The 23,720-nt window shown below is 49.9% G+C and overlaps 1 protein-coding gene across 3 annotated transcripts; it reads left to right on the top strand.

The window, feature by feature from the left end:
* The first annotated feature begins 945 nt into the window (after nucleotides 1-945).
* On the top strand, nucleotides 946-22,719 carry Pnoc (prepronociceptin). Of its 3 annotated transcripts, none has more exons than XM_040292344.2 (4): nucleotides 946-1,352; nucleotides 11,535-11,684; nucleotides 19,280-19,673; nucleotides 22,323-22,719. In XM_040292344.2, exons 2-4 carry the CDS (start codon nucleotides 11,559-11,561, stop codon nucleotides 22,406-22,408), a joined length of 606 nt encoding a protein of 201 aa, XP_040148278.1. In that variant the 5' UTR covers nucleotides 946-1,352; nucleotides 11,535-11,558; the 3' UTR covers nucleotides 22,409-22,719. The 3 variants fall into 3 exon arrangements, with proteins under 3 accessions (XP_040148278.1, XP_005337276.2, XP_021590167.1); XM_005337219.4 differs by lacking the exon at nucleotides 946-1,352 and adding an exon at nucleotides 1,506-1,608; XM_021734492.3 differs by lacking the exon at nucleotides 946-1,352 and adding an exon at nucleotides 1,506-1,608 and having other exon boundaries at nucleotides 19,280-19,731.
* The last annotated feature ends 1,001 nt before the right edge of the window (nucleotides 22,720-23,720 follow it).

Genomic DNA, 23,720 nt, shown 5'->3' with positions numbered 1-23,720 from the left:
TGTGTGAAATCAGACTCCAGACCTCAAACCCCAAAATACATGGGGATGCGGAACAGCCCACGTCATGCACAGAACAGGCTGGTTTCCCAAAAGGCTCGGAGCGGTGGCCTTGATGTGCCGGGAGGAGGGTAGCGTCTAGGCAACGACAGCCACAGAGGAGTCGGGAGTGCCCCGATCTCCTGGGCCCTTTCGCTGGGAACACAGGCACAGAACTGTGGTTCCTAACGGGGGCGACGCTTTCATCCTTTCTGCTTCCTTTTTATTGAGATATAATTCCCATCACTTCAAATCCACCATTTAAAGTGGGAGGGATTTAGTATCTATTGCACAAACGCCAGCACAATCTAATTTCAGAGTGTTTCCTTCACACTAAAAAGAAACTCTGTACCCACTAGCGGTCAGGGCAGATTCTACCCTTCATCCTCCCCTACCGTGCCTCAGGTCCACAAAAGAGCAGGACTTGCCCCTTGAGTGAACGCTGCGCTCCTTAGACGACGCAGGCTCAGGCCCTGGGGTTCTGAGATAGATCAGAGCCTCTTGGGAAAACCAAGGACAAGGTCACAGTGCAAGTCACCCAAGTCGGAGTCTCCAGGGATGCTACAGGATGTGAGCACTGCAGCCCGGGTTGCCTGGGCATTGCCTCCTGCAGTCTGCTTCTCCGCCTGCCCTGCAGCAGAAAGGGAGGCTCCATGGCCCGCCCGGAGCGGGACACCTTCAACAGCTTCCAGGCCCCTACACCCCAAGGTGCAGAAGCCGCTGGCCAAGCCCCTTGTGACCTGCTCTGAGAGGCGTCTAGACTCGGGGTACCAGTTAGTGTGGAGAGGAGGGGGAGAGCGCAGCGCTAGATTCGCCAAGGGCCTCACTGTCTCCCTCACCGCTGTCCAGGAGGACCACACCCATTTCACAGAGGAGGGCCTGAGGTTGGCCCAGAGGAGGGAGAATTTCAGACACTGCTGTCTGAGCCCCGGCTGCGCTTTGCACTGCGCCACGCTGTGAGCACCTGTGGAAATGCCTCCTGACCCAGCTGTGCAGGTGGAGACACCTCCGCCAGTGGCCTGGCCCTTGCCGCCTGTAGGGCCCTGACATGGGGAGGGGGCTTGGCTTAGCTCAGCCCGGCTCCTGGGAGCCGGTGGGAGCCTGGCTGAGCTCTTCCTCCCTCTGCCTGCTGCCTGCTCTCCACTCCTCAGGCAAAAAGGTTGCTCAAGGAGACTCCAGGATTGGGGGTCTGCCTCATCATCGCTGCCGCCAGGAGTCTTTCCCTCTGACTGACTTGCCAGAGCTCCCGTCAGTCCTCGCAGTGCCTCTGGAAGAAGGGGAAGGCAGCCGAGGGATCCTGGCTGCACCGAGCCCAGGTGAAGCAGGCTGGAGCCTGGGTGGATGGGGGGCAGGCATGTCACAGGTCTGCTTGCGGAGCCGGGGGGAGGGGGACCGCAGGAAGGACGGTAGGTTGTGCTGTCTGGTTGATGAAGGGGGTCAGCGTGTGTATGTGTCATCGAGGTGGGCAGGGAAGGGGAGGGCTGTGCGTGGGGGAGGATATATATGCTGGTGTGGCTGACACGGAGGAGCCCAGCTCACATCCGAGGGAGCCCTGCGACTGACAGCTCTCAGGTAGGCAACTGCATGCGGCCCCCAGCCCCGACCGTGACCAGCTGCTGGAGTCTCCCGAGAGCAGGGCAGCCCGGGGCTGGCTCCTCCGCCCCTGTCCTTTGTCCAGTGTGGCTGCTGCTGGCCTCTCGTGAGATTATTTCTTCATTCATCTGCTTTCCAGCGCTCAGATGGTGGGGAAGGGGGAGGGCTGAGGGTTTCTCATCTTACAGAGGCATGCAGAAGAAGAAGGCTGAAACTTGCAAATGAGGAAAAGTTTTGCTTCCCCAGTTGTGGCCCCGACTTGGTGGTTGCTATCTGTTGAGAAGAGGTGGCTGCAGGAATGAGGTCAGGCGAGGAGCAGCACTTGGAGGGCGCTTGTCTCTGGGGGCAGCCCCCAGAGAGCCCCTGGTACCCGCCGAGGGTTCTCTCTCCGTGTGGCTTTCTCCTTCCCTGGTGTTGCGTTCAGGCTGCTCCAAAGGCATCACTGAACTTAAAGCCATTTGGTTTCGAGTTCTTAGTCTGGAGCGAGCCCTTCTCCCTTCCACCCTGCATAGAATCATCCCTAATGATGCGGGAAGAGTCAGATCTGCAGGTTTGCTCCACCTGTATACACTGCCGAAAGCCGTGGCTGTGAGTGAATTTCCTAGAGCACATCTGCGGGCTTGGCCTTGGTCTCCCAGACCCTGCATCCTTCCCAGGTCTCCTTTCCTCCTGGGCATTGTTCCCCTCCTGCCCAGGTCCCTGCCCAGGGCGCGTGGAATACTCCATTCACAAGTCGCAACAGAGAAACTCTCGCTGCTCGCTCTCAGCCTCATCTTTCTCCTCCTCTCTTTGTGCGTCTCCTTTCCCCTCCCTTCGCCGCCCTCCCCTCCTCCCCTCCTCACTCGGAACGGGCAAGTTCTGGGGGAATTTCAAGTAAAGCAGGATGATTCGGGGAAGGGACTATTTAGAGCGAGCTGCTTTGGACTTGAATACCCTGATCCTGGGCTCCAACATCTGCGTTCGGCTTCCTCGAGCAGCCCATAATTGTCCCAATTATAACCAGTAACATTGTTCGGCAGACTAACAAAAGATGAGCTTTGCACGGCGTTTGCCAGCAAGCCCAAACCAGAGTTTTCAACACAGAGAGAAAAAAGTAACTGCCTGGCTTCTTATTCAGAACCTCCCAAAGACAACACTGCTCCTTCTCCCTGCCTGTGGGTGGCTGCTGCACGCACCCTTTTTCCTCATTTATGAAGTCTGGCAGGGACATATTCTACTAGCTTCTCTGATGCCATGATACCAGTAACAGAATTCGGGTTCCTTGGGCTGGTGGAGTCTTCGGCAGGGGCAAATATCCAAACTTCACCTTAGTAAAAGCATCAGCTTTGGTTTTCCTTATGTGGCCTGATGCCTCCTGTCCAGGACACTGTGGTACAGCCTGGGGTGCAGTCCTGTTCCCCAAGGGGCACTAGCCCCTGCTTTATCAGCTGAAGGTTCTTAGGGATTTAGAAAATGCGGGAGGTTTTGCATTGCCAATGAAGGGAGTAATTGCAGGATTAAGCTCAGACCCAAGCTCCCAGGAGCCTGAGAAGGGAGCTGTCACCAAGCTATTCCATCTTCAATCAATCAGGTATTTATCAGCTACATCCCACCAGGCAGGGAGGCACTGGGTCTCTGTAGATTCAACAGGGGTGATAATAACAGCACTTGACACTGTGCAATGATTTAGGTGCTTTCACACCCATTATCCAGCCCCAGCTCTGGGAGATGGAGTCATTATCTCAGAGTTCGCAGTTGAAGAAACAAGCCGAGAGGTCCGATGATTTGTTCAGCCAGTGGCCCAGACAGGGCTGAGTGCAGCTGTCCTGGTTCTGGCACACGTCCCCTTTACAGTCAGGGGTGTCATGAACTAATAGCAGGGACACAACACAAACACACCCAAACAATTAGAGGACAATGTGGGGCTGGATGCAATTAGCCCCAAAGTGCAGAGCACAAGTTCAGAGGAGGTTAGGGAAGAGATGCTTCCTCTGAGGATTTTTCTTTTCTTTGGTACCAGGGATTGAACCCAGAGGTGCTTGACCACTGAACCACACATCCCCAGCCCTTTCTTATTTATTTATTTATTTTTATTTTAAGACAGGGTCTCCCTAAGTTGCTTAGGGTCTCACAAAGTTCCAGAGGCTGGCCTCAAAATTGAGTCCTCCTGTTGTAGCCTCCAAAATCACTGGGATTACAGGCAGGCACCACGGCTCCCAGCTTCCTCCGAGGATTCTGAGGATTCTAACTGGGTTGGGAAAGGGTGGGATTTGGATGGATCAAGAGCTTTAAGGAGGAAGGTGGCAGATGGGACAAAAGCACAGAAGGAGGGCAAAGAGATTACTGTTTCTCGGAGCCTCCTGTAAGCCAGGCAGAGAGCTTGTCTACATGCTTGTTTCATGCCAAGAACATCCACGTAGGAAAGAGAAGTCCAGATGTGCTCTCCAGGCTTGCATGACACACTTCAGTGGTTCTTCACTCCCAGCCCCCAGAGCCCACGAGGGACCTTGGAATCTGGTGTGTTCTGAATTGTGGGCTTCGCTGCTCATCAGGAATCCTAGGAAAGGCTTTGGCCCCTTCTCAGAAAACAGTCATCCATCATGTCAATCGTTTATAGCAGCTTGAATTGCTGGGAGCTCATTAGGCAAACTGGATTTTTTTCAAACGCTTTTATTTAATGCTACAGTTGTTCCCACTCTCTAACATAAAGGCTTCCTTCTAACCCACCAGCTTGCTGGGAAGTTTGGGGTACACTAATTTGGGGAGGGGGGGCATCTTCCATGCAGCTGCGATCACTTTCCTTCTGGACTTTCTGTGAACCCCGCCCGGCAGCTGCTTTGGCGTTGCAGAAGCAGGAGCTCGCCAGCCCTCAAGGGGCCGGCCTGGCTGGTGACGTGCGTAACTGGCCTCGCCACTCCACTGCCAGGACTCTGCTTTCTGCAGAGGCTCGCTGCCAAGCCCCCCTCTGCTCACACTGGTCCTGCGATCCTCCCCACCCCCACCCCCATTCATCTTTTCATTCATCCAGCCAGAACGTGAGCGGAGTTCCCCAGAGGAGCCGCGCGGAGCGGTGCCGGAGCGCACAGCCTGCGAGTCCTCAGTCCTCGGTTAGCTCCGACTCAGTCCATGTCACAAAATGCGCACAAGCTAGGCCAGCTGTCTCCAAAGGGGCTCGGCTGCCCAGCTACCTACTGGGTTCCCAGAAATGGAGACGTTTATTTTGTTTGATCTTTCCTTTTGGAATCAGTGCTTTAGTGAATTTTTATGATGTGTATAATTTGTGAATAAATAAATTGGGAATGTATGTTCAAAAGTGATTGCTATGGTGGGGTAACCGTGGTTCATGGCAATTATTAATTATTTATTTCAAAATAGCTAAGAGAGAGGGTTTTGAATGTTCCCAGCGCTAAAGAATGACAAATGTTGGAGATGACAGATCTGGCAATTATCCTGATCTGATCATCACAGGTTGTGTACATGTATTGAAATGTCACAATGCACCCTGAGGTAAATACGTACAATTATTTTGTCAGCTAGAGGTTTTTTTTTTCCTTTTAAAAACTGCTTGTTAAAGGTATAAATTTAAAACTTGAAGATTGTTCTACAGTTATTGTTCGCTTATCAATATTTTCCAATTTTTTCAAAAAGAACATCGAGTTTATAAAAGTAAATAAAAGCTTTTAAAAGTCCATTTAAATTATCTTGATGGTACACGTGGGAGCCAGAACCAGGAAGATGAAAGTCTAGAGTGCTTCCTTCCACTTTGTAGCAGCCACAAAGGCACATGCTCTAGGGCCCTTGGCGGCCCTTCCTGAAACCCCCAGCCCCTGCTGCCCTGTGCAGACCTGTTTCTTCTGCCCCGTCCCTCTTTCCTAACTTGTCTTACCAGGGGAGGTCAAATATCTGGCCATTCCAAGAATCAAATATTAACCAACTAGTTCAACTGCCTCTCTTACAGAAGGAGAGGCTGAGGCCCAGAGAAAGAAAGACCCTTGCCTACAATCCCACGTGTCTAGAACCCAGGACCCTGTCTCCACACGGGGCTCTTGCTCACTCATGGCTCCCTGCCTGGCATCCTGGCCCTGCATGCAGTGAGCAGTTGCTTAGTCCCCACCACCCACCCTATGCCATTCCCCTCTTTCCAGGTGGAAATTTAGGGAATGGAGACCTTTTTAAAAGTGTATCCATCAGGGGAGGAAAAGAAACTGAAGAAGCCTCCCTTGGTAGTAACTGGCGAACACGCCAAGCCCCGTGTTGCAGCCCTGTCTACCGTGGGTCCAGGAGCCAGGGCACAAGAAGATCCAGCTTCCTCCCAGGGCTGTGCAGCTGGAGGGAATGACAGATCCCACTAGGAGCTGAGGAGAGGCCCAATTAAGAGGCCGTAATCAGGCGAGGGGAGCCCAGGGCTTGGGACCAGAGCAGGTCCTTAGAGTGGGTTCAGCTCATGAAGACAAGCAGGTGCTGGGAAGGTGGTCAGAGCGTGAGCCTGGGGAATCAGACGGGCGGGAGCCCCATCTGCCACTTAGATTCTATCTCCTCCACTGCAAAATGGGGATAGTGGTGCCTACACATAGGGTGGACGCTCATGAAGCAGTGAGCACCAGGCCCAGCACACATGCTCTAAATGTAATAGTCACGGGATTTCTGTTAAACACAAACAGATCCCATCCAAATGAGATTCCACCAGAATCCATCCGCTCCCCAAAGCAGAAACATGGTGTGGAGTTAATGGTTGCCCAGAACACACAATTTGGAGTCAAAATACCCAAGTTTAACTCCTGGCTCTGCTCTTTACTAACTGGGTAACTTAGACAAGTTGCATAACCTCTATGAATCATGTGTATCCGAGAAAGGGGGTAAAATCAACCCAGATCACAGGGCTGCATGGGAATATGGAAATCATCTGTCCTCTGTATAGAACAATATTCTATTCATGTAGTTGATGAAGAGTAAGGGAACACACTCCTAGAGGGAGAACTACTTCTTCCCCTCTTCCCTTCTCCACCAGAAGCCCCCAAATCACAGACTTCCACAAGGTGGTGAAACAAAATTCAGGGTTTAGCATCAGCTAGAGCTGCATATGTAAGCCTCCAACAGGAAAGAAAAGCAACTAATTATATTGCCCTTGGAAGCCAGAGTATGAGTGAGTAGATTAAGGCTAAACCATGGTAGTATTTCATCTTTATAAACAGTGAGACACAATCAAATTTATGAGGTGTCATTATCCAAATAAGAGGTAATTAAACATTTCTTTATTCAATACAAAACGGCCTGATTATAATATTGCCACACTGAATGGTTAGCTAAGCTTGGCTCAGAGATGAAATGCAAGCCATGTAAAATTCAAAACATACTCAGGTAAATTATATTTAATTATATTTCCCTTACTCTTCATATATTTATATTATATGGTCACTGTTGCTGGGTAATAAATGGAAAAAAAAACTGTCTTCATCCCCATCTTGCAGTTGAGAAGACTAAAGCTCTTGGAGGTGACAACTTTAGTTGTCTAAAGTCATACAAAGTATAAGGCTTGAACACAAATATAAGTCATGAGTTAATAATCACTTCATTTTAACTGCCTTCATTGTATGTACAGAGCTTTACGCCAGCGTAAGGAAGCAGTGAAGGTTTTTAAAAATCAAAACTCCTGCTGAGTTTTCAAAGTTCAAATGATCTAACTTAGCGGAGCACACAATTGCACTCAGGGTTGTGAGGAGAACAAAGGGCACAGGATGTCCCCATTTAGAGACTGCAAACCCACCTGGGCCTTGGGACAGTGCTGTCCTGCCCACTTTGTGGATTCTTTGAATTGCAGAGAATGGATAATTCCAGTGGTTTCTAAATAATGGGGGGGGGGGCGCACGTGTTCAAAGTGCCGGTGGAGCAGAGAGGAGATTGGGGACTGGAGGAGTCAGTGACCAGCAGGGGGCTCCTGGCCAAAGCCCAGGAGAGAGGCCAAGGGCCAACTGAAGGGGCCTCATGTTTTACACGCAGCCAGGCTATCAAATGAGCACACGCTGAGAGTCTCAGGACCTGTCCCCTCTCTTCTCCTCACCCCTAAATCCCATTTACCCAGAATTTGAGATAACAAATATCAGCCGAGCCACCCAGCACTTCCTGAACACGCAAGTCGCCTCTGTTAATGAGGTTTCATGAAAACCCTCAGCAGGAAAGCGTTTCATTAACATCTGTCACCGCTTATCAGCTCAGTTTAGGCCCACATTATGCATCGCAATCTCCTGATGGGAAGGAAAGGCAGCCCTTCCCTCCTCACTTCCCTTTCTTCTGTGACATACTGCCACTGCCATCATGTGGCTGCAGCGGGCACAGCCGCTCCCTTCTAGACAAATCCTGCAAACCCGTCTTAGGACTAGAAAGATAGGAATAAGTAATGCCTGGGGCTGGGGCTGGAGCTCAGTGGTAGAGCACTTGCCTCACATGCATGAGTGCCTGGGTTTGATCCTCAGCACCACATAAAAATAAAGAAATACAAAATAAAGACATTGTGTCCATCTACAACTAAAAAGAAATTTAAAAAAGAAAGAAAGAAATGCAAAGGCACTTCTCAAAGTAAACCAAAGGAAGTCTCCAGCAGTCTCGATTTAAGACTGGCTTGTGTTCCAGGACTGTATTTTCATACAGTGGCCATTTGGAACTTGAGATGCATTTCCATCTTAGAAGAAGAGCAGGTCTCCCGCGCAGACCTAGCACAGAACCCAGGCATGCCTGGTTGGCCCTTTGTGACCTCTTCTCCCAGCGGTGCACTGGTCTTCCAGCTTAGGATGGCCTCTTGCCTTGCTCTGCAACAAAACTTGTTCCCACCTCTTCTTGCTCCAACTAGACATTTTTCTCATACTTTGTGGGTAATCCAAGTCCTCAAGTAGCCCTGTGCTAGGAGCACCTTGGATCCCTGATGAGGCAGCTGCTCCCAGACATCCCTCACTCTCCATTTACTGAAGAGAAGGAAGAAGGCTCCCAAGATCTGCCACTCTCACTAGTGAGCACATCCCAAGTGCTGCGCCGGAAATACAGAGGATCCCAGGACAGGAGTTCTGCCTTCCAGGGAGCCAGTCCAACAGGGAAGTGGATGAAGAAGTCCATCAGAGGCTGCCAAGTGCTGAGAGACAAGGTGATATCCTAGAGAACTTTGTGCGGCTCTCTCTTCTGAAAGGGCTTGTGTATGCTGGTTGCTATATTAACTGCTAACAAACACGAACCCACTACTGGTCATATAAGGTAGGAACCAGAATTATCCATTTTACAGATGAGGAACTGAGAGGCTAAGCAGAGCTAGCAAGACACAGGACCAGGATGTGAGCCCAGAGTCCTTAGAATGAGCAGGTGAGACAATCAGTGCGCATCCAACTCTCGCATGGGTCTGGCAGGCCTGTGTGACAGATGAGGAGCCTGTGTGGTGGCTTGCTCTGCTGTGAGGGGCCGCTCTGAGAGGCCAGAGCAGCAGAAGAGACTGACAGAGTTCAAACCAGGGGCCGGAGATGGCGTCCCAGACAGAGAGTGTACGAGGCACGAGACGGAGAAGTGTATTCTAGGCAAAGGGATCAGATGGGCCAGTGCCAAGGGACAAAGACAACACGAGCCTGGTGTAGTTGGAACTGTATCCACTGGGACGAGACTCGGTACAAGGTTGATTGACAGGCAGTGAGCCTGTCGATTGGAGCCAGTACTCAGCCAAGTCCTTGTAATTCCTCCTGGAGGCCACGGGCATTATAGAATTAAGTATGAAGTGACATCATCGGATTTGGAGATGGCTTGGAGAGGGGCCAGATCTAAGATGGACTAATTAGAAGGTTATTACGAAAATAAGGCAATAAATCTCAACTAAGGCACCCACCCTTGGGATAGAGAGGGAAAAATTGAATTTGAGATGCATTCCTGGGTATAGATGTTTGTATTCGTTGTTGCTAGCCCGAGACAGTCCATCACCTGAAGGAGAAAGTGCGCCTCTCGTAGGGCAAGCAAGACCTATTCCACCTGGACCCCACCCCATTCTACAGGGACCTGCCTCAGGAGCGTGGGAGTGATCCAGTGCCCACATCTGCTTACCATCCACCTGGGGCTGTGATCCTGACTCCCAGCTCTTTGGAATTGCTGTTTCCTGGGTCTCCTGGATGCCCTCCTGGCAGACTCTTTTTCAAAACCCAAGTCAAATGCCAACTCATTGGCTTAACAAGCATTTACTGAACATCCTGACAGTCTCCGTCCTCTTGGTCTGAAATGTTTCTGTGATGTGCAAGAGCCAGGTGATTTCCCAGCATGGCCACTGGGTCATCTGCAGGTCCCTCCTCTCTCCAGGTCACATCCTTCTCATACCCACCCCTCTCAGACTTTGTCCTGCATAGGCACCACCTGGGAATCTTGCTGAAAACACAGATCCTGGTTCCCTGGCCAAGAGGTGGGGACAGAGAGTCTGCATTTCCAACAAGATCCCTGCTGGTCTGCAGATACATTTGAATAGGAGGACCAACCTTATACATTTTCTTCAGATAGACCAATGAAAAAGCAACAAAAGCAATTATTTCTGACAATGAACTCTTTTTTAAAGGAAAATTTACTTAAAATAAAATGCACAGAATCTAAATATTCAATGTGATGGTTTGGCAAATGTATTACACCCTTGTGACCTTGAGAATGTTTATATTTCCAGAAAGTTCCCTCATTCCCCTTTCCATTTAATCTTCCAAATAAAGGTGGTCCAATGGGACCCAAAATAGTGTAGTCCAAGGAAGTAGCTTTCTGATTCAAGAAGTTTGAGCCAAGGAAAAACATGTAAAGAGGAACAGGAGAAACTCCACACATCCGCAGCAGGCCACTCTGCAGGAAGAGTGTAAATCCCCATCTAACTAATCATTGGAGCTACTGTCTTACAATAGTTTCTTTGTTTATTTTCCAAAACTAATGCCATATACCAGGCCCTGTGCCTGGTGTGGAATGACAAGGTGACCACCATGGCCCCATGGTCAGGAGGCCCACCCACTCTCTTGGTCTTTTCTGGCTGCTATGACAAAATGCCTTATCAACAACAGAAATGCATTTCTCGTAGTTCTAGAAGCAGGTTCATTATCTAGCGAGGACCTGTTCCCTAGGTCACAGATGGCACCCTCGTGCCTGTCCTCTCATGGGGTATGGGGCAACCGAGCTCTCCTGGTTCTCTTCCATAAGTGCACTAATCCCGTTCACTAGAGCCCCCCATACACACGACCCACCCACATCCCGAGACCCCACCTTCTCTTCCATTACCCCCAAGGTAATCCTTGGGGGTTGGGTTTTCAACATATGAATCTTGGAGAGACCATAACATGGGCTCACCTTTGGCAGGAGCAACAGACAAGGAAACCCAGGACGCTCCCTAGAAGAGATTTCAGGGGCGTGAGCATTTGGGCCATCCCAGGAAGAGCTGGGGAGGATGATGGGAAATTCCTGAGTCGTTAGTAAATGTCAGATTTTCCTCACCCTTGCAGAGGACTTTAGAAAACCTCCCTACCGATCTCACTTCATCGTCCTAACAGCCCTGTGACAAGTCAGGTGGCACTGATCCCCTCCCACAGCAGTGGACACTGAGGCTTGATTAAAGTCTCCTGCTGGACAGCTGCAAAGCAATGCCTTTAGCTCCCTGGAAAACTGTCCCCACCACCCCACAGCGGCTCCCTGAATGGAGTGGCAGGAATCTTGGGGCACTCTCCTCAGGAACCCAGACCCCAGCCTGTGCAGGGACATTAGTCCTGGATGACAGGACCAGACACGGGCACCCCCTGACCTCTGCTCCCTCCTAGAAGATGAATCTCAGACCCCGGCACTATTCCCCCTGGGGACGACTTTCCTGCATCCCCTGGGTTAGGACGCCCGCCCCGGCCAGCTGGCCTCCCCAATGGCTGTACTAATCGCCACCCACTCATGTGTTTTAGCATCTGGCTTCCTGCATCTGCACCATGAAAATCATGCTTTGTGACCTCCTGCTGCTCAGCCTCCTCTCCAGCGTGTTCAGCAGTTGTCCGAGGGACTGTCTCACCTGCCGGGAGAAGCTCCGCCCAGCTCTGGACGGCTTCAACCTGGAGGTAGGTGCAGGAGGTGGAGAAGCCACCTTCTCCCCCTCCATCTCCTTCTGTCCCCTGGAAAGCAGACCCTGGGTGAGAATCTCAAGCCTCTCCCAGAGGACAGAACTTGCCCAGTGTCATGTCACCAGGAGGAAACAGATATGGACACTTTCCAGCCAGGAACCCCATGACCTTTCCACCTTAGCGCCTTCAAATAAAGACCGGCTGATCGCTGGGTGCCACGGCACACACCTGTAGTCACAGCTGCTCCGGAGGCTGAGGCAGGAGGATTACCAGCTGGAGGTCAGCCTGGGTGACTTAGCAAGACCCTGTCTCAAAAAGTAAAACAGGTTGTGGGTGTAGTCAGTGGTAGAGCACTTGCTGAGCCTGTGCGAGGCCCTGGGTTCCATCCCCAGCACCACACACACTCACACCCCTGCTCATACTGCCCTACTGTTCCCAATATTAAAGTAATGCATTCTTTTTTTAAGTTGTTTTATTTGTTCTTTTTAGTTCTACATAGCAGTAGACTGCATTCCAACACATCATACAAATATGGAGTACAAGTTCCCATTTTTGTGGTTGTACATGATGTGGAGTTACACAGTTGTGTATTCATGAACGTGGAAAATTTATGTCCAATTCACTCTACTGTCTTTCCCATTCCCATCCCCCCACCCTTCCCTTCTTTCCCCTCTGTCTAATCCAGTGAACTTCTACTCTCCCTCACCCCCCAGTGCTGCTCATTGTGACTTACCCACATATCAGAGAGAACATTTGGCCTTTGGTCTTTTGGGGACTGGCTTATTTCACTTAGCATGATAGTCTCCAGTTCCATCCATTTACTGACAAATATCATTTCATTCTTCTTTATGACTTAGTAATATTCCATTGTGTGTATGTACCACATTTTCTTTACCCATTCATCTGTTGAAGGACACCTAGGTTGGTTTCATAGCTCAGCTATTGTGAATTGAGCTGCTAGAAACATTGATGTGGCCATGTCACTGTAGTCTGCTGATTTTAAGTCCTTTGCAAATAGTGAGGGGTGGGATAACTGGGTCAAATGGTGGTTCCATTCCAAGTTTTCTGAGGAATCTCCATATTGCTTTCCAGAGTGGTTGCACCAATTTGCAGTCCCACCAGCAATGTATGAGTGTAATGATGCCTTCTTATTTCAGAGAATTTGGCAAATTTGGAAAAGTATTAAAAAATAAAATCTAAATCACCATTAATCCCAGCAGAGAGAGAATTGCATCTTTCCCCCATTTACTATAGTCCACCAGGATAGCTCCCATGTCTGTGATTGTAGCACAGCTTGTTTAACCCTTCCCTGCCTAGTGAACATGCCCTCCATTGTTGACCCTGCAGACCATTCTACAGTGACCATTCAATGATCTGAAGTGTCCTGATAGATTTTAGATTTCCATCTTGTGATGCAAATCCAAGGTTAAGCTATTATCCATTAAACTAATTTCTCACCTCCTCTGACTTCTGTCTAGAGAGTTATTCCTCTCCTGTTAACACCAGCACAATTCAATTACCGCTTCCTTTGAAGTCAATTAAGCGTCTTTCAAGCTGCCAAACCCCTCAGCCTTTCAAAACAATCAAAAGCAGCGACTGTTCCTGGGGCAAATGCGCAAGCCGTGGCCATGCTGGACTATCCTGGGCCTGCCCTCAGCTCCAGCTCCTCTGGCCCCAGGCCAAGGCTGTTTCTGACCAGTAAGAGCCACAGAGCAGCCCAGGGGACTCACCCTCATTCCTCCTCCTCCTCATCCATCAGGTTTTCCTCAGAGACTGACCCTGCCCAGGGTCCGGCTCCGCCCATTGTCTCTCACTCAAGAAGGCCGTCCTCTCTAGGTTCTCGAGCCTCCTCCCTGCTCTGCTCTCCTTATCCCACTCCTAGCTGCCTCCTCTTCCTCTCTCCACTTGATAATCACAAGGAATTGCCCGGATGACCGCTTCCCGGCTCCTCCCTCCCTCTAGGGTCTCACCTCAGTCCCCACCTCCTGGTCCCCCCAGGCTGCAGGTAACTCCCAAAGGTCCAGGTCACCTGACCGCCTCTCCCCAGGCTCAGCCCCTGGCTCCTATCCGAGGTCTGCCAGGCTCAGCCCCACGTGACCGTTACCGGTCACTTTCCACAGCTCCTGGGACATCCTGCCCTCCCTTCCCTGCCATCTCCCCCCTCCCCTCTTGATAAAGCCTGCCCACACCTCAGAGCCCAGACTGTCTGCCTCGGAGGAGAACACTGTGCTGACTCAGCCTGGCGAGGTCGCCTCGAGGTGGGTTTTCCTCTGACTAAGGCCAGAAACATGAGGAGGGAAGCCAAAACACCAAGTAGGAAGAAGAGTTGGAGCCAGAGACTTCTAGGAGACCCAGCCAGAGACAGGAAGGCAGGAGGGTGGGCCAAGGTCAGGGCCAGGCAGGAAGCCTAGACAGGAGTCATGGCCAGGCTGGTGGCCTCCGCCAGAGGCCCTGATGCTTGGGGAGGCAGAACAGCAGCAGACGGTGGCTGGAGGGTCTGCCTGGCTCCTATCCCATGATGGCATCCCTTCCCACCTTCCACTCATGCCCACCTGCCCATACCAAAGGCCCCTGACACTCACCTGCCACAGATGACGTACAGCTAGAGGTGGCCACTGTAGAGCGTGGAAAGTCAACAGCCCCAGGGCTGATGGCTGCACCGTGACCTTAAAACACACGAGCAGATTTAACCACTTACTTTCACATCCCCAATTTCCTTAGCCAATCTGATCTTCCCCAAGCCTGATGAGAGAAGGAAATAAAGTTCTTCTTGCTGGGTGATGCTCACCAGCTGTGCCTGGCTGCAAACCCCAACCCAGTGGGTTCCGGTTGTTCCTGGCACCTGCAGGTCTAGCTCTGACCCCCAGGTGTGAGCCCTCTGTGCCAACAGATCTGAGTTTCCCGGCACATGGCCTGGTGGGTGGCACAGAGGCTGCTGTGTAAAATGTCCCCTGGAAACAGATTCTAGGACACTCAGTCGCGGTGGGCACATCCAGTGTGGAGTTCTGACTTCAGAGACCACGAAGAAGATGGAGCCTGTTTCCATCTCTTCATGGCATCTCAGATCTTCGGGGTCTCGAATCACTCATAGCTTTACTTCTTTGAAACTGGTCAGAAAATGAAACAACCAGACGTCTCACAAGCAAGGACAGATGCTTCAGCGTGTCTGTGCCCCCCGCCCCCGCCCCACCAACCTGGCTGCCCACTTTTAATCTATTCTTAAGTTTAATGAAATGCCAAGAACACAGGACAGCACATCTCATTCCCAAACCTGGCAACCTTTGAGTGTGTCCACTCTGAATGATGGGGGAACTCATTTCAGCCAGGGTCACCTCGCGGTCTCTCCATCAGATTATATAATTCTGAGCTCGTCCCAGGATCCTTTGGACTTTTGGCTTCATCAGAAATTTTTCTATTTCTATTCCTGGTAGTTGGTCCCAGAATGGCTGGCTTTTTTGTTAGACTATAATTTTGGTTGGTAAGTGACTCACACACCCAAACCCATTGCAACGTCTTGGCCTTTTACCTAATCACGTCAATTCATGAAGAAAAAAAACGGTAGATTCATTGAGTCGTTTTAGAAATGAAAAATAATGCAACTAACCCCTGCCCCAGAGGAACAGTCTGGGGAAATATATTTAAAACTTCTTAAAACCCTATTGCAAAACAAACCACTTTCTGGTGGACCTCTCTTCATGAGATGAACATCCTTAGGAGATGATTTGTTCTTTGTGTGGCCTTCTTGTTGGCTGTGCCTCTGCTGCCCTACCAGTGTTATCCCTGGAATATTCTAGCAAAGCCTCCTAGAGCAAGTAGCTACCAAACATCTCTTGGACAGAAGTGGCAGGAGCTAGACTGTCTCTGTGACCTTCTTCTTTTCCTTCCAGAGAGCTCCTGTGTCTGTTCCTCACTTTTACCCTAATCTTTATTTATTTATTTATTTGTTTATATGCTAGAGATGGAACCAAAGGCCTCACACATGTTAGGCAAGTGCTCTACCACTGAACTACACTGCCAACCTGTACCCTCATCTCTGATCCAGACATCCAAATGGCCCTTTGCTCTGTCTCCTCACAAGCTCGCTTTGCAGATCAATTTGGCACCAATCTGGGACTCCAGATGCTCATGCAAACTTTGGCTTAATATAGCAATGTCATCAGCACGGGCTTCGAAAATGCATCCAGCTCACTTAATAGGCCATTAACCCATCTCTGGAAAGCGGCTGGTGAGGCCCCCAGACCACAGGGTTAGGCATTCGGCTCATATGCCCATCTGGTGCTACAAATGCTGTTGTGAATTTGGATCCCTCCTATTTGGCCCCAAACCTTCTCCTAAATCAAGAATTGGGATGATTTGGTTAGCATCTAATGTACCTAACAGTGTCCAGCCTGCATATGGACTGTGGCATCTGGTTTGATCATAAAATTTCATTTTCTCTGATTGACACCAAATCTAATTGCCATCTGGGCTTACAAATCCAGAGGCTCACAGCAGATCTAGTCGTATCTAGACTTATCTCTCCCACCTGTGTCTGTTCACAGAAGGAGCAGCACAATTCAATAAGCATTTGGGGTCCTACTCTGAGAGGAACAGGCCAAGCGCGCCCACCACACTTTTGTGATGCTATCCACACGTCCCTGATTTCCCATGGATATAGTAGAGCAGGGATTTTCAAATTCACCACTGAGGTCCACTTGTGGGGAACTGTTTTAGTGAGTTTCTTCACTGTTGTGACTAAAAGACCTGACCAGAACAACCGTAGAGGAGGAAAAGTTTATCTGGGGGCTCACGGTTTCAGAGGTCTCAGTCTGTAGAAAGCCAGCTCCATTCCTCAGGGCTCAAGGTGAGGCTGAACATCATGGAGGAAGTGTGGCAGAGGGAAGCAGCTCACATGATGATCAGAAAGCAGCGCGGGAAGAGACTCCACTCTCCAGATATAGACTCCAAAGCCATGCCCCCAAGGCCACCTCCTCTAGCCACACATTACCTGCCTTCAGTTACCATTCAGTTAATCCCTGCCAGAGGACTAATTCACTGATGGGGTTAAGACTCCCACAACCCAATCAAATTTCCTTTAAACCTTCTTGCATTGTCTTACATGGAAGCTTTTTGGGGGACACCTCACATCCAAACCCTGTAACAGGAACCATTCTCTGCATTGAAGGAGTTTTACTCATGCTTGGCCTCTAGGTGGCGCTAGCAGACACACACATAATGACGACCAAAATGTCTCCAGGTGCTAGAATGTCTACTATTTAACAGAAGGTGAAGACTCCTAAAGGCACTTCGATATAAGCGAGATGTGGCCCCTCGCTTGTTATACTCGGCCTTAGGAGATATTGCAATTATTTATATTAAGCATTAAAATTAAGAATTTTTGATGGGAACACGGAGGAAGGAATGAGCAATTCTTCCAGGTACAGTACCTAGAAGAAGGTATCATAGAGGCGCAGCACTGGATTGTGGCTGGGTCCCAAGGGATGGATGGAAGGAAATCATTCCATCAGAGAGTAAACAGTGACTAAAGGCAGTAGGAGCAGCCCTATGTACCTGGGGGCATGTGTATGGGAGGAATTGGAAGCAAGGTGTGGGCTGGGCCAGGTGCTAGAGAGACTCAAATGTCCTGATCAGGAGTCTGGAGCTATTTCATTTACAAAATATCAGACAGTTGTGAACGAGTTGTGATTAGAGTTATTTCTCAGGAAGAGTATTCTCTAGGGACCTAAAATGGACTTGGGTGGTAAAGCTAGAGATGGAGAGCTCAGCTAAGGAGCCACTGTGCCCTCAGAGGGAATGGAGAGGAGCAGCCGACCTGAGTCACTAAGCAGACGGAGGTGGGATGAGAGAGGTGAAGATATGCCCAGGGTTTACGTGTCTGTCAACTGGGGAATAAGGAACCATCCAGGGAGAGACAGAGAAACCACGCAGAAGGGCAGACTCAGGTGGGCAAAAGATCAGTTAGAAATTGAATTCACCTGCTAGTACCAAAGACCTACAGTAGCAGTGGCCTAAATAAGACAGAGAGTTGGTTCCTCATACTGAAGGGATTCCAGGGCTAACAGGACAGCTCCAGCTCCTGCATCTTTCTGCTCTGCCTGCCTATGGCTTCCCATGCCTATGACTCCACCCTCCACATCACCCCATGGTTTCAAGATGGACAGCTGAGAACCAGCCAAGATGTCCACATTGCAAACCTGAAGCTGGAAGGTGGGGAAGGGATGCCATCATCGGATAGGAGCCAGGCAGACCCTCCAGCCACCCTCTGCTGCTGTTCTGCGGAAGTTCTTCCCAGCTCAGTCAGCCCTGCTTTACTGGAGGCTGCATCTGATCATTTCCATTCTTGCTGCTGGTCTCCTCATTCTGTAGGGAAGATTCAAAACTTTTCTGTTGCCTTCAGGAAGAAAACAGTGTTCTGTTAGTAATGGAGAAGGGAGATGGATCCGATGGGGAGTTAGCAACCTCTGCCCCGAAGGTGCCCAGGGAGCCAGGCCCAAGCTCCATAAGAGTCAGCTGAGGGCTGCCCAGCTGCCTGCTTGCTCACCGTGTCAAATGTGGGCTGAAGTGGGGTTTTCTCTAAGGCCAGAAACATGAGGAAGAGAATTAGGGGTGGAGCCAAAACACCAAGTAGGAAGAAGAGTTGGAGCCAGAGACTTCTCGGAGACCCAGCCAGAGACAGGAAGGTCAGGGCCAGGCAGGAAGCCTAGACAGGAGTCATGGCCAGGCTGGTGGCCTCCGCCAGAGGCCCTGATGCTTGGGGAGGCAGAACAGCAGCAGACGGTGGCTGGAGGTCTGCCTGGCTCCTATCCCATGATGGCATCCCTTCCCCACCTTCCACTCATGCCCACCTGCCCCATACCAAAGGCCCCTGACACTCACCTGCCACAGATGACGTACAGCTAGAGGTGGCTACTGTAGAGCGTGGAAAGTCAACAGCCCCAGGGCTGATGGCTGCACCGTGGAGCAGATTTAACCACTTACTTTCACATCCCCAATTTCCTTAGCCAATCTGATCTTCCCCAAGCCTGATGAGAGAAGGAAATAAAGTTCTTTTTTCTGGACCTGGGGTTATGACTCAGTGGTAGAGCGCTTGCCTAACACGCGTGAGGCACTGGGTCCGAGCCACATAAAAATAAAACAAAATAAAATAAAGGTACTGTGTCCATCTACAACTAAAAAAAAAAATACACTTTTTTTTAAAAAGTTCTTCTTTTATCTGATGCTCACCAGCTGTGCTTGGCTCTGAAAACCTGACTGAGGATATAGCAGGGCGTAGTTTGGGGTGCCTTTATTCTGTGTTAACTTACTATTAACCTGGAGTGAGTCAGCCTCACCTCTGATCCCTGATTTCTTTGTTGGTAGAATGATGGAACTGGGCCAAATGGTGCTGTGTTTCTTTGCAATTCTTAAATTCTATGAACCTTAAAAAAAAAACACTTTACATACACTACTGCATAGTTCTTGAGAAATGATGCTTCAGAAGCGTTTGCATCGGTGCAGACAGATGACCCAGGGACTCAGCTCCTCCCTCACCTTGAACTCACAGAGGTTCCTGTTTCTTTTTCCCTTCATCCCCTCCTCCCCCGTTTTTGCAGGTGTGCATTTTCGAGTGTGAAGAGAAGATCTTCCCCAGCCCTCTCTGGACTCCATGCACCAAGATCATGGCCAGGGGCCCCTGGCAGCTCAGCCCTGCTGACCCAGAGCACGTGACCGCTGCTCTTTACCAGCCAAGAGCCTCGGAGATGCAGCACCTGAAGCGGATGCCCCGTGTCCAGAGCCTGTTCCAAGCACAGAAAGAGACAGAGCCTGGCGTGGACGAGGCTGGCGAGGCAGAACAGAAGCAGCTGCAGAAGAGGTTTGGGGGCTTCACCGGGGCCCGGAAGTCAGCCCGGAAGCTGGCCAACCAGAAGCGGTTCAGTGAGTTCATGAGGCAGTACCTGGTCCTGAGCATGCAGTCCAGCCAGCGTCGGCGCACCCTGCACCAGAATGGTAATGTGTAGCCGGAAGGGGAGCCCCTCCCAGCTGCACTGGCCACTGCAACCCATGAGTGAGTTGGGCACCGATGAGCTGGGGGCAAGAAGAGAGCCCACACACCCAAATGTCTTAGCCTTCCCCCAGGCCCAGAAGCACATCAGCACCACACACACACACACACACACACACACACACACACACACACACACACTCCAAGACTCCAGCTCCTGGGAGACTTGAGGCTTGAGAGGGAAATTCACCTCCCTGCCTCCTGCCCACCCTTTTCCTGGGGAGCAAAGATTTTCCTAAGATTGCTGCTTGAGGCTGACCACTCCCCATTTGGAGATTGGTTACCATGGGGATAATAGTAGTATGTTAAGATAACTAATTCCTCTATAGCTCTCCAGGAGCTTAGTTACTATGGGGACAGAGAAGTGGACCGATTCTCTTATCCAGTTGCCATAGCAACCATTCAGCTCACCTTTCCTCAGAGACTATCTCTGGAAACCAATAGGTGAACCTACTCTTGGCCATTCAGAGGCCGATTTCTGTGCCTGTGATGTCGCTGTTTCACCTTCAGAGATGGCTCACGTCTCTCCCTTTCCTTGACACTGTCTCAAGGTATCTGTGTTGACTCCATGAAAACCATCAAACTTTCCCATTTCCCCTGCCAAGGAGTTCTCGTTAGAACCAGGAGTTAATGCTTTCTGCTTTTCTTTCTTCTGTAGGCCATTTGTCCACCCTATCACCTTGCCTGGGAAATGTGGTCATTGGCATCATCACCAAGCAGGACCTCTAGAATTGGGCCCAAACTGAGCTCTTAGTCTGTACGATACGGACTCACGGATGTCTCTTCCTTCCTCCAATTTGCTTCTTTGTAGGGTACCATTTTTTTGTTTTGTTTATTTTTGTTTCTCTCCTTTCTCCCTTGTTCTCTCTTCTTCACCCCGGGCATGCTCATCTGAGTAAATATAATTCATATTGGATAACATACACCAAAGTCCTAATTAATTGCCCAGTCATTCCAAACTCAACCCCTTGGGCCCATTAACAAATGCATAACTTTGAGTGGCTCTGGGAACTAGCACAGTAGAATTTCCAGAAATTTTAAGAAAAATCTTGACCAGGTGCCTTAATTTGTGTATGGGAATCTGATCTTGTACAGAGTCCCACATGCCTTCTTAAACAGCCTAGAAACTTGGCCTAAAGCAAAGAACTAGCCTTATCAATAATCTTCTTCCTTCAATGTATGTTAACCCATATGTTAATCTATGGCGCAGCAGCAAACTACATGGATCTTTGCTGGTAGCCAATTTGTTTGCAACCAGCCCATCCCCATATGGACACATGTATTACAAGTTGTGAGAAGAAGGCTGGCATGCTTAGTTACCAGAAGGACTAATCTCCCAAGGTGCAGAGTAGACCTGCACTGTGTTCAAAGGCATACTCCTGAACCATTCACAAGAATTATGTTTCTTTCTAAGCTGTATTTGCACAGAATCTAATGACAAATCTTTCAGAAGTAGCATGGATTATTGGATTCTTGGAAATCTTAAAGACATTCTTTAAAGTGGCTCTTCAGGAACACAAAAGCCCATATCTAATTCTGAACCATCATAACATTTCTTCTTACCTAGACAGTTTAAATCAGTCCTGTTAGCAGGAATCAATTTATTTGGTTTAAAAAAAGAAAAAGAAGAAAGGAAGGAAGGAAGGAAGGAACGAACGAACGAACGAACGAACTACCCAGGCGATCAGCTTTTCTATTGTCCTTCCAACTGAGGAGCTAAACTAAGGCTGGTAACCAACTTCTGTCCACTGCTTTGCAAAGTCCTTGATAGAGATCTGGCAACTTTACCAGCTCATTTGGGCGTTAGTGATGGCTGTCTTTTCTCCTTGTACAGCCCTGTTTCTTATTTCTGCAGGTGCACGGCTGCTGAGGGCAGAATGGACACATTTTACAAGTCAAAACAGGCAGCTGGAGTCTTGTTTTTATCCACAGGCACCCCAACCTGGCCTGTGTGTGATAGAGTCCACCATCTTGGCCAACTTCCATTGCCAAAATTGTTCTTGACTTCTAAGACATCCAGTGGGAGATAATGGGGCTCCTGAACCCTGAATGGTATTAGGAGCCTATTCGAAAAGTGCAATGGGGTCCTAGAAGGCAGGCGTTGGGAAGCAGGCCCTGCCCTAGACAGCAAGGTGCCAAGGGACAACTGGTCTCCGGGATTCCCTTCCCCTCCCCTGACCCTATGCCTTTGACTCTTTCCCACTGCCTCAGGACTTGACCCTTTAGACAGTGGGAAATTGGCAGATTCATTCGTGGCCAGGCTTAAAGAGCACTTGTCCTGTAAGGGAACCCCAGATGAGGACACAATTGAGCATGCACTCCGAATACCAGGGAGGAGGAGTTTCAGGGTAGGGGGCTTGTCACTGTGCCTTTCAAGTCAAAGCCCACTGACCTCCCTTTAGGAGTCCTACCCATGGACTCAGGTGGGAGGACGGGAGCGACGTGTGAAGGGCATTAGGAACCTTGGGACCGTAGGAATCGGGTTGATTGCTGTCCCTGGCCCCCTTTTGATGGCTCTAGTCATTTGGGCAAATAGGATCAAAGGGACAAGAAAACCATCAGGTTTGCCATGTTCGGTATTTCTGTCTCCCCAGGCGTCCAGGTGATCCCCAAAAGAGCATGTGTCCAGCCCCAGACCTGCCGGCTGGGAATCAGGATTCCTTCATCGCCCAGGCGCTGAGCACGCAGACCCGCGGGCTTTGCCTCCAGCTCCTCCACCGGCCGTTTCCCCTCCCCACGGCATGTTTCACCACCGCCCGGCCCTCCCTGATGCTCCATCAGAGTGTATTTTTGTAACTCCTCCAGCTACATTCTAATGGCCCCATCTTTCCTCCTCACCCACCTCTTGGCCTTCTAGCGCCGGGTGAGAGGAATATGGAATCAGTTCTGGGGCTTTGACTCATCACTGCCATAACTTGTTTGTAAAAGAGCTGTTCTTTTTGACTGATTGTTGGAAACAACTATTTCTCCATTAAACTTCTACTGAGCAAATGGTTAATAAACTGGTTTGCTGCTTTTAAGTGACATGACTAAGAAGCACAGACTCCACAAACACGCTATAGGAGCCGCCTCTCCCAGGAGACAGAGGCAGAAGCTCACAGTTCTGCATCCTATAAAGTAGGGCAAGAGGCACTAGCAAAAGCAGCCCCAGGGCACTGTGCTAACGGTGGGAACTGAGGCACACAGCCGTGTGAAGGCACAGGCAGGAGGGACAAAGGGCCAAGGGTTCTCAGACCTGTGTGCATCTGCACCAGGAGGGGTCCAGGCTGCTGGGGTGCAGCCTGGTTTCTGAGTAGATGGAAACTTGCATTTTTAGCAAGTTCCAGGTGATGCAAATCCTGCCAAAGCTACTTTTGTCTCCCACTTAACACTAAACATGGTGAAGTGTGCGACTGTCAGAACCCGACCAGGAAACATGGGGAGCACCCAGTAACTGAACATCTACAAAGGCAGAAAGCAGGTCCTAGTCTGGGTTTTGCCCCTATAAGAAGATACAATTAGTTGTCCCTCAGTACCCACAGGGGACTGGTTTCAGGACCCTTTGTGGATACCAAAACCCAAGGATGCTCAAGTTCCCTACAAAAAGTGATATATCTGCATAAAAACCTACACAAAACCTCCAATATGCTTTAAATTGTCTCCACTGATAATTCCTAATACAATTTAAAGGCTGTGTAAATAGTTGCAGAGTTGTATTGTTTGGGGAATAATAAGTCTGTACATGTTCAGTACAGATGCAATTTGTGGGGGACAGGGGGTGGCAGATACCAGGGATTGAACTCAGGGGACCTCGACCACTGATCCACATCCCCGGCCCTATTTTGTATTTCTTTTTTTATTTAGAGACAGGGTCTCAGTGAGTTTCTTAGCGCCTCACTTTTGCTGAGGCTGGCTTTGAAATCGTGATCCTCATCCTCCTGCCTCAGCCTCCAGAGCCACAATGATTACGGGTGTGCGCCACCACGCCGGCAGTACAGATGCAATTTTTTAAA

This window comes from Ictidomys tridecemlineatus, chromosome 14, assembly GCF_052094955.1.
Source record: "Ictidomys tridecemlineatus isolate mIctTri1 chromosome 14, mIctTri1.hap1, whole genome shotgun sequence".
Classification (NCBI taxonomy): domain Eukaryota; kingdom Metazoa; phylum Chordata; class Mammalia; order Rodentia; family Sciuridae; genus Ictidomys; species Ictidomys tridecemlineatus.
Note: the sequence above shows the minus strand (reverse complement) of the source record. Positions and strands in the feature narration are given on the sequence as shown.

Coding starts and splice junctions, on each gene's coding strand:
- Pnoc (XM_005337219.4), top strand. CDS start 1,540: ATGCTGGTGTGGCTGACACGGAGGAGCCCAGCTCACATCCGAGGGAGC. Junction 1,609..11,534: donor CTGCGACTGACAGCTCTCAG/GTAGGCAACTGC, acceptor CATGTGTTTTAG/CATCTGGCTTCCTGCATCTG. Junction 11,685..19,279: donor TGGACGGCTTCAACCTGGAG/GTAGGTGCAGGA, acceptor CCGTTTTTGCAG/GTGTGCATTTTCGAGTGTGA.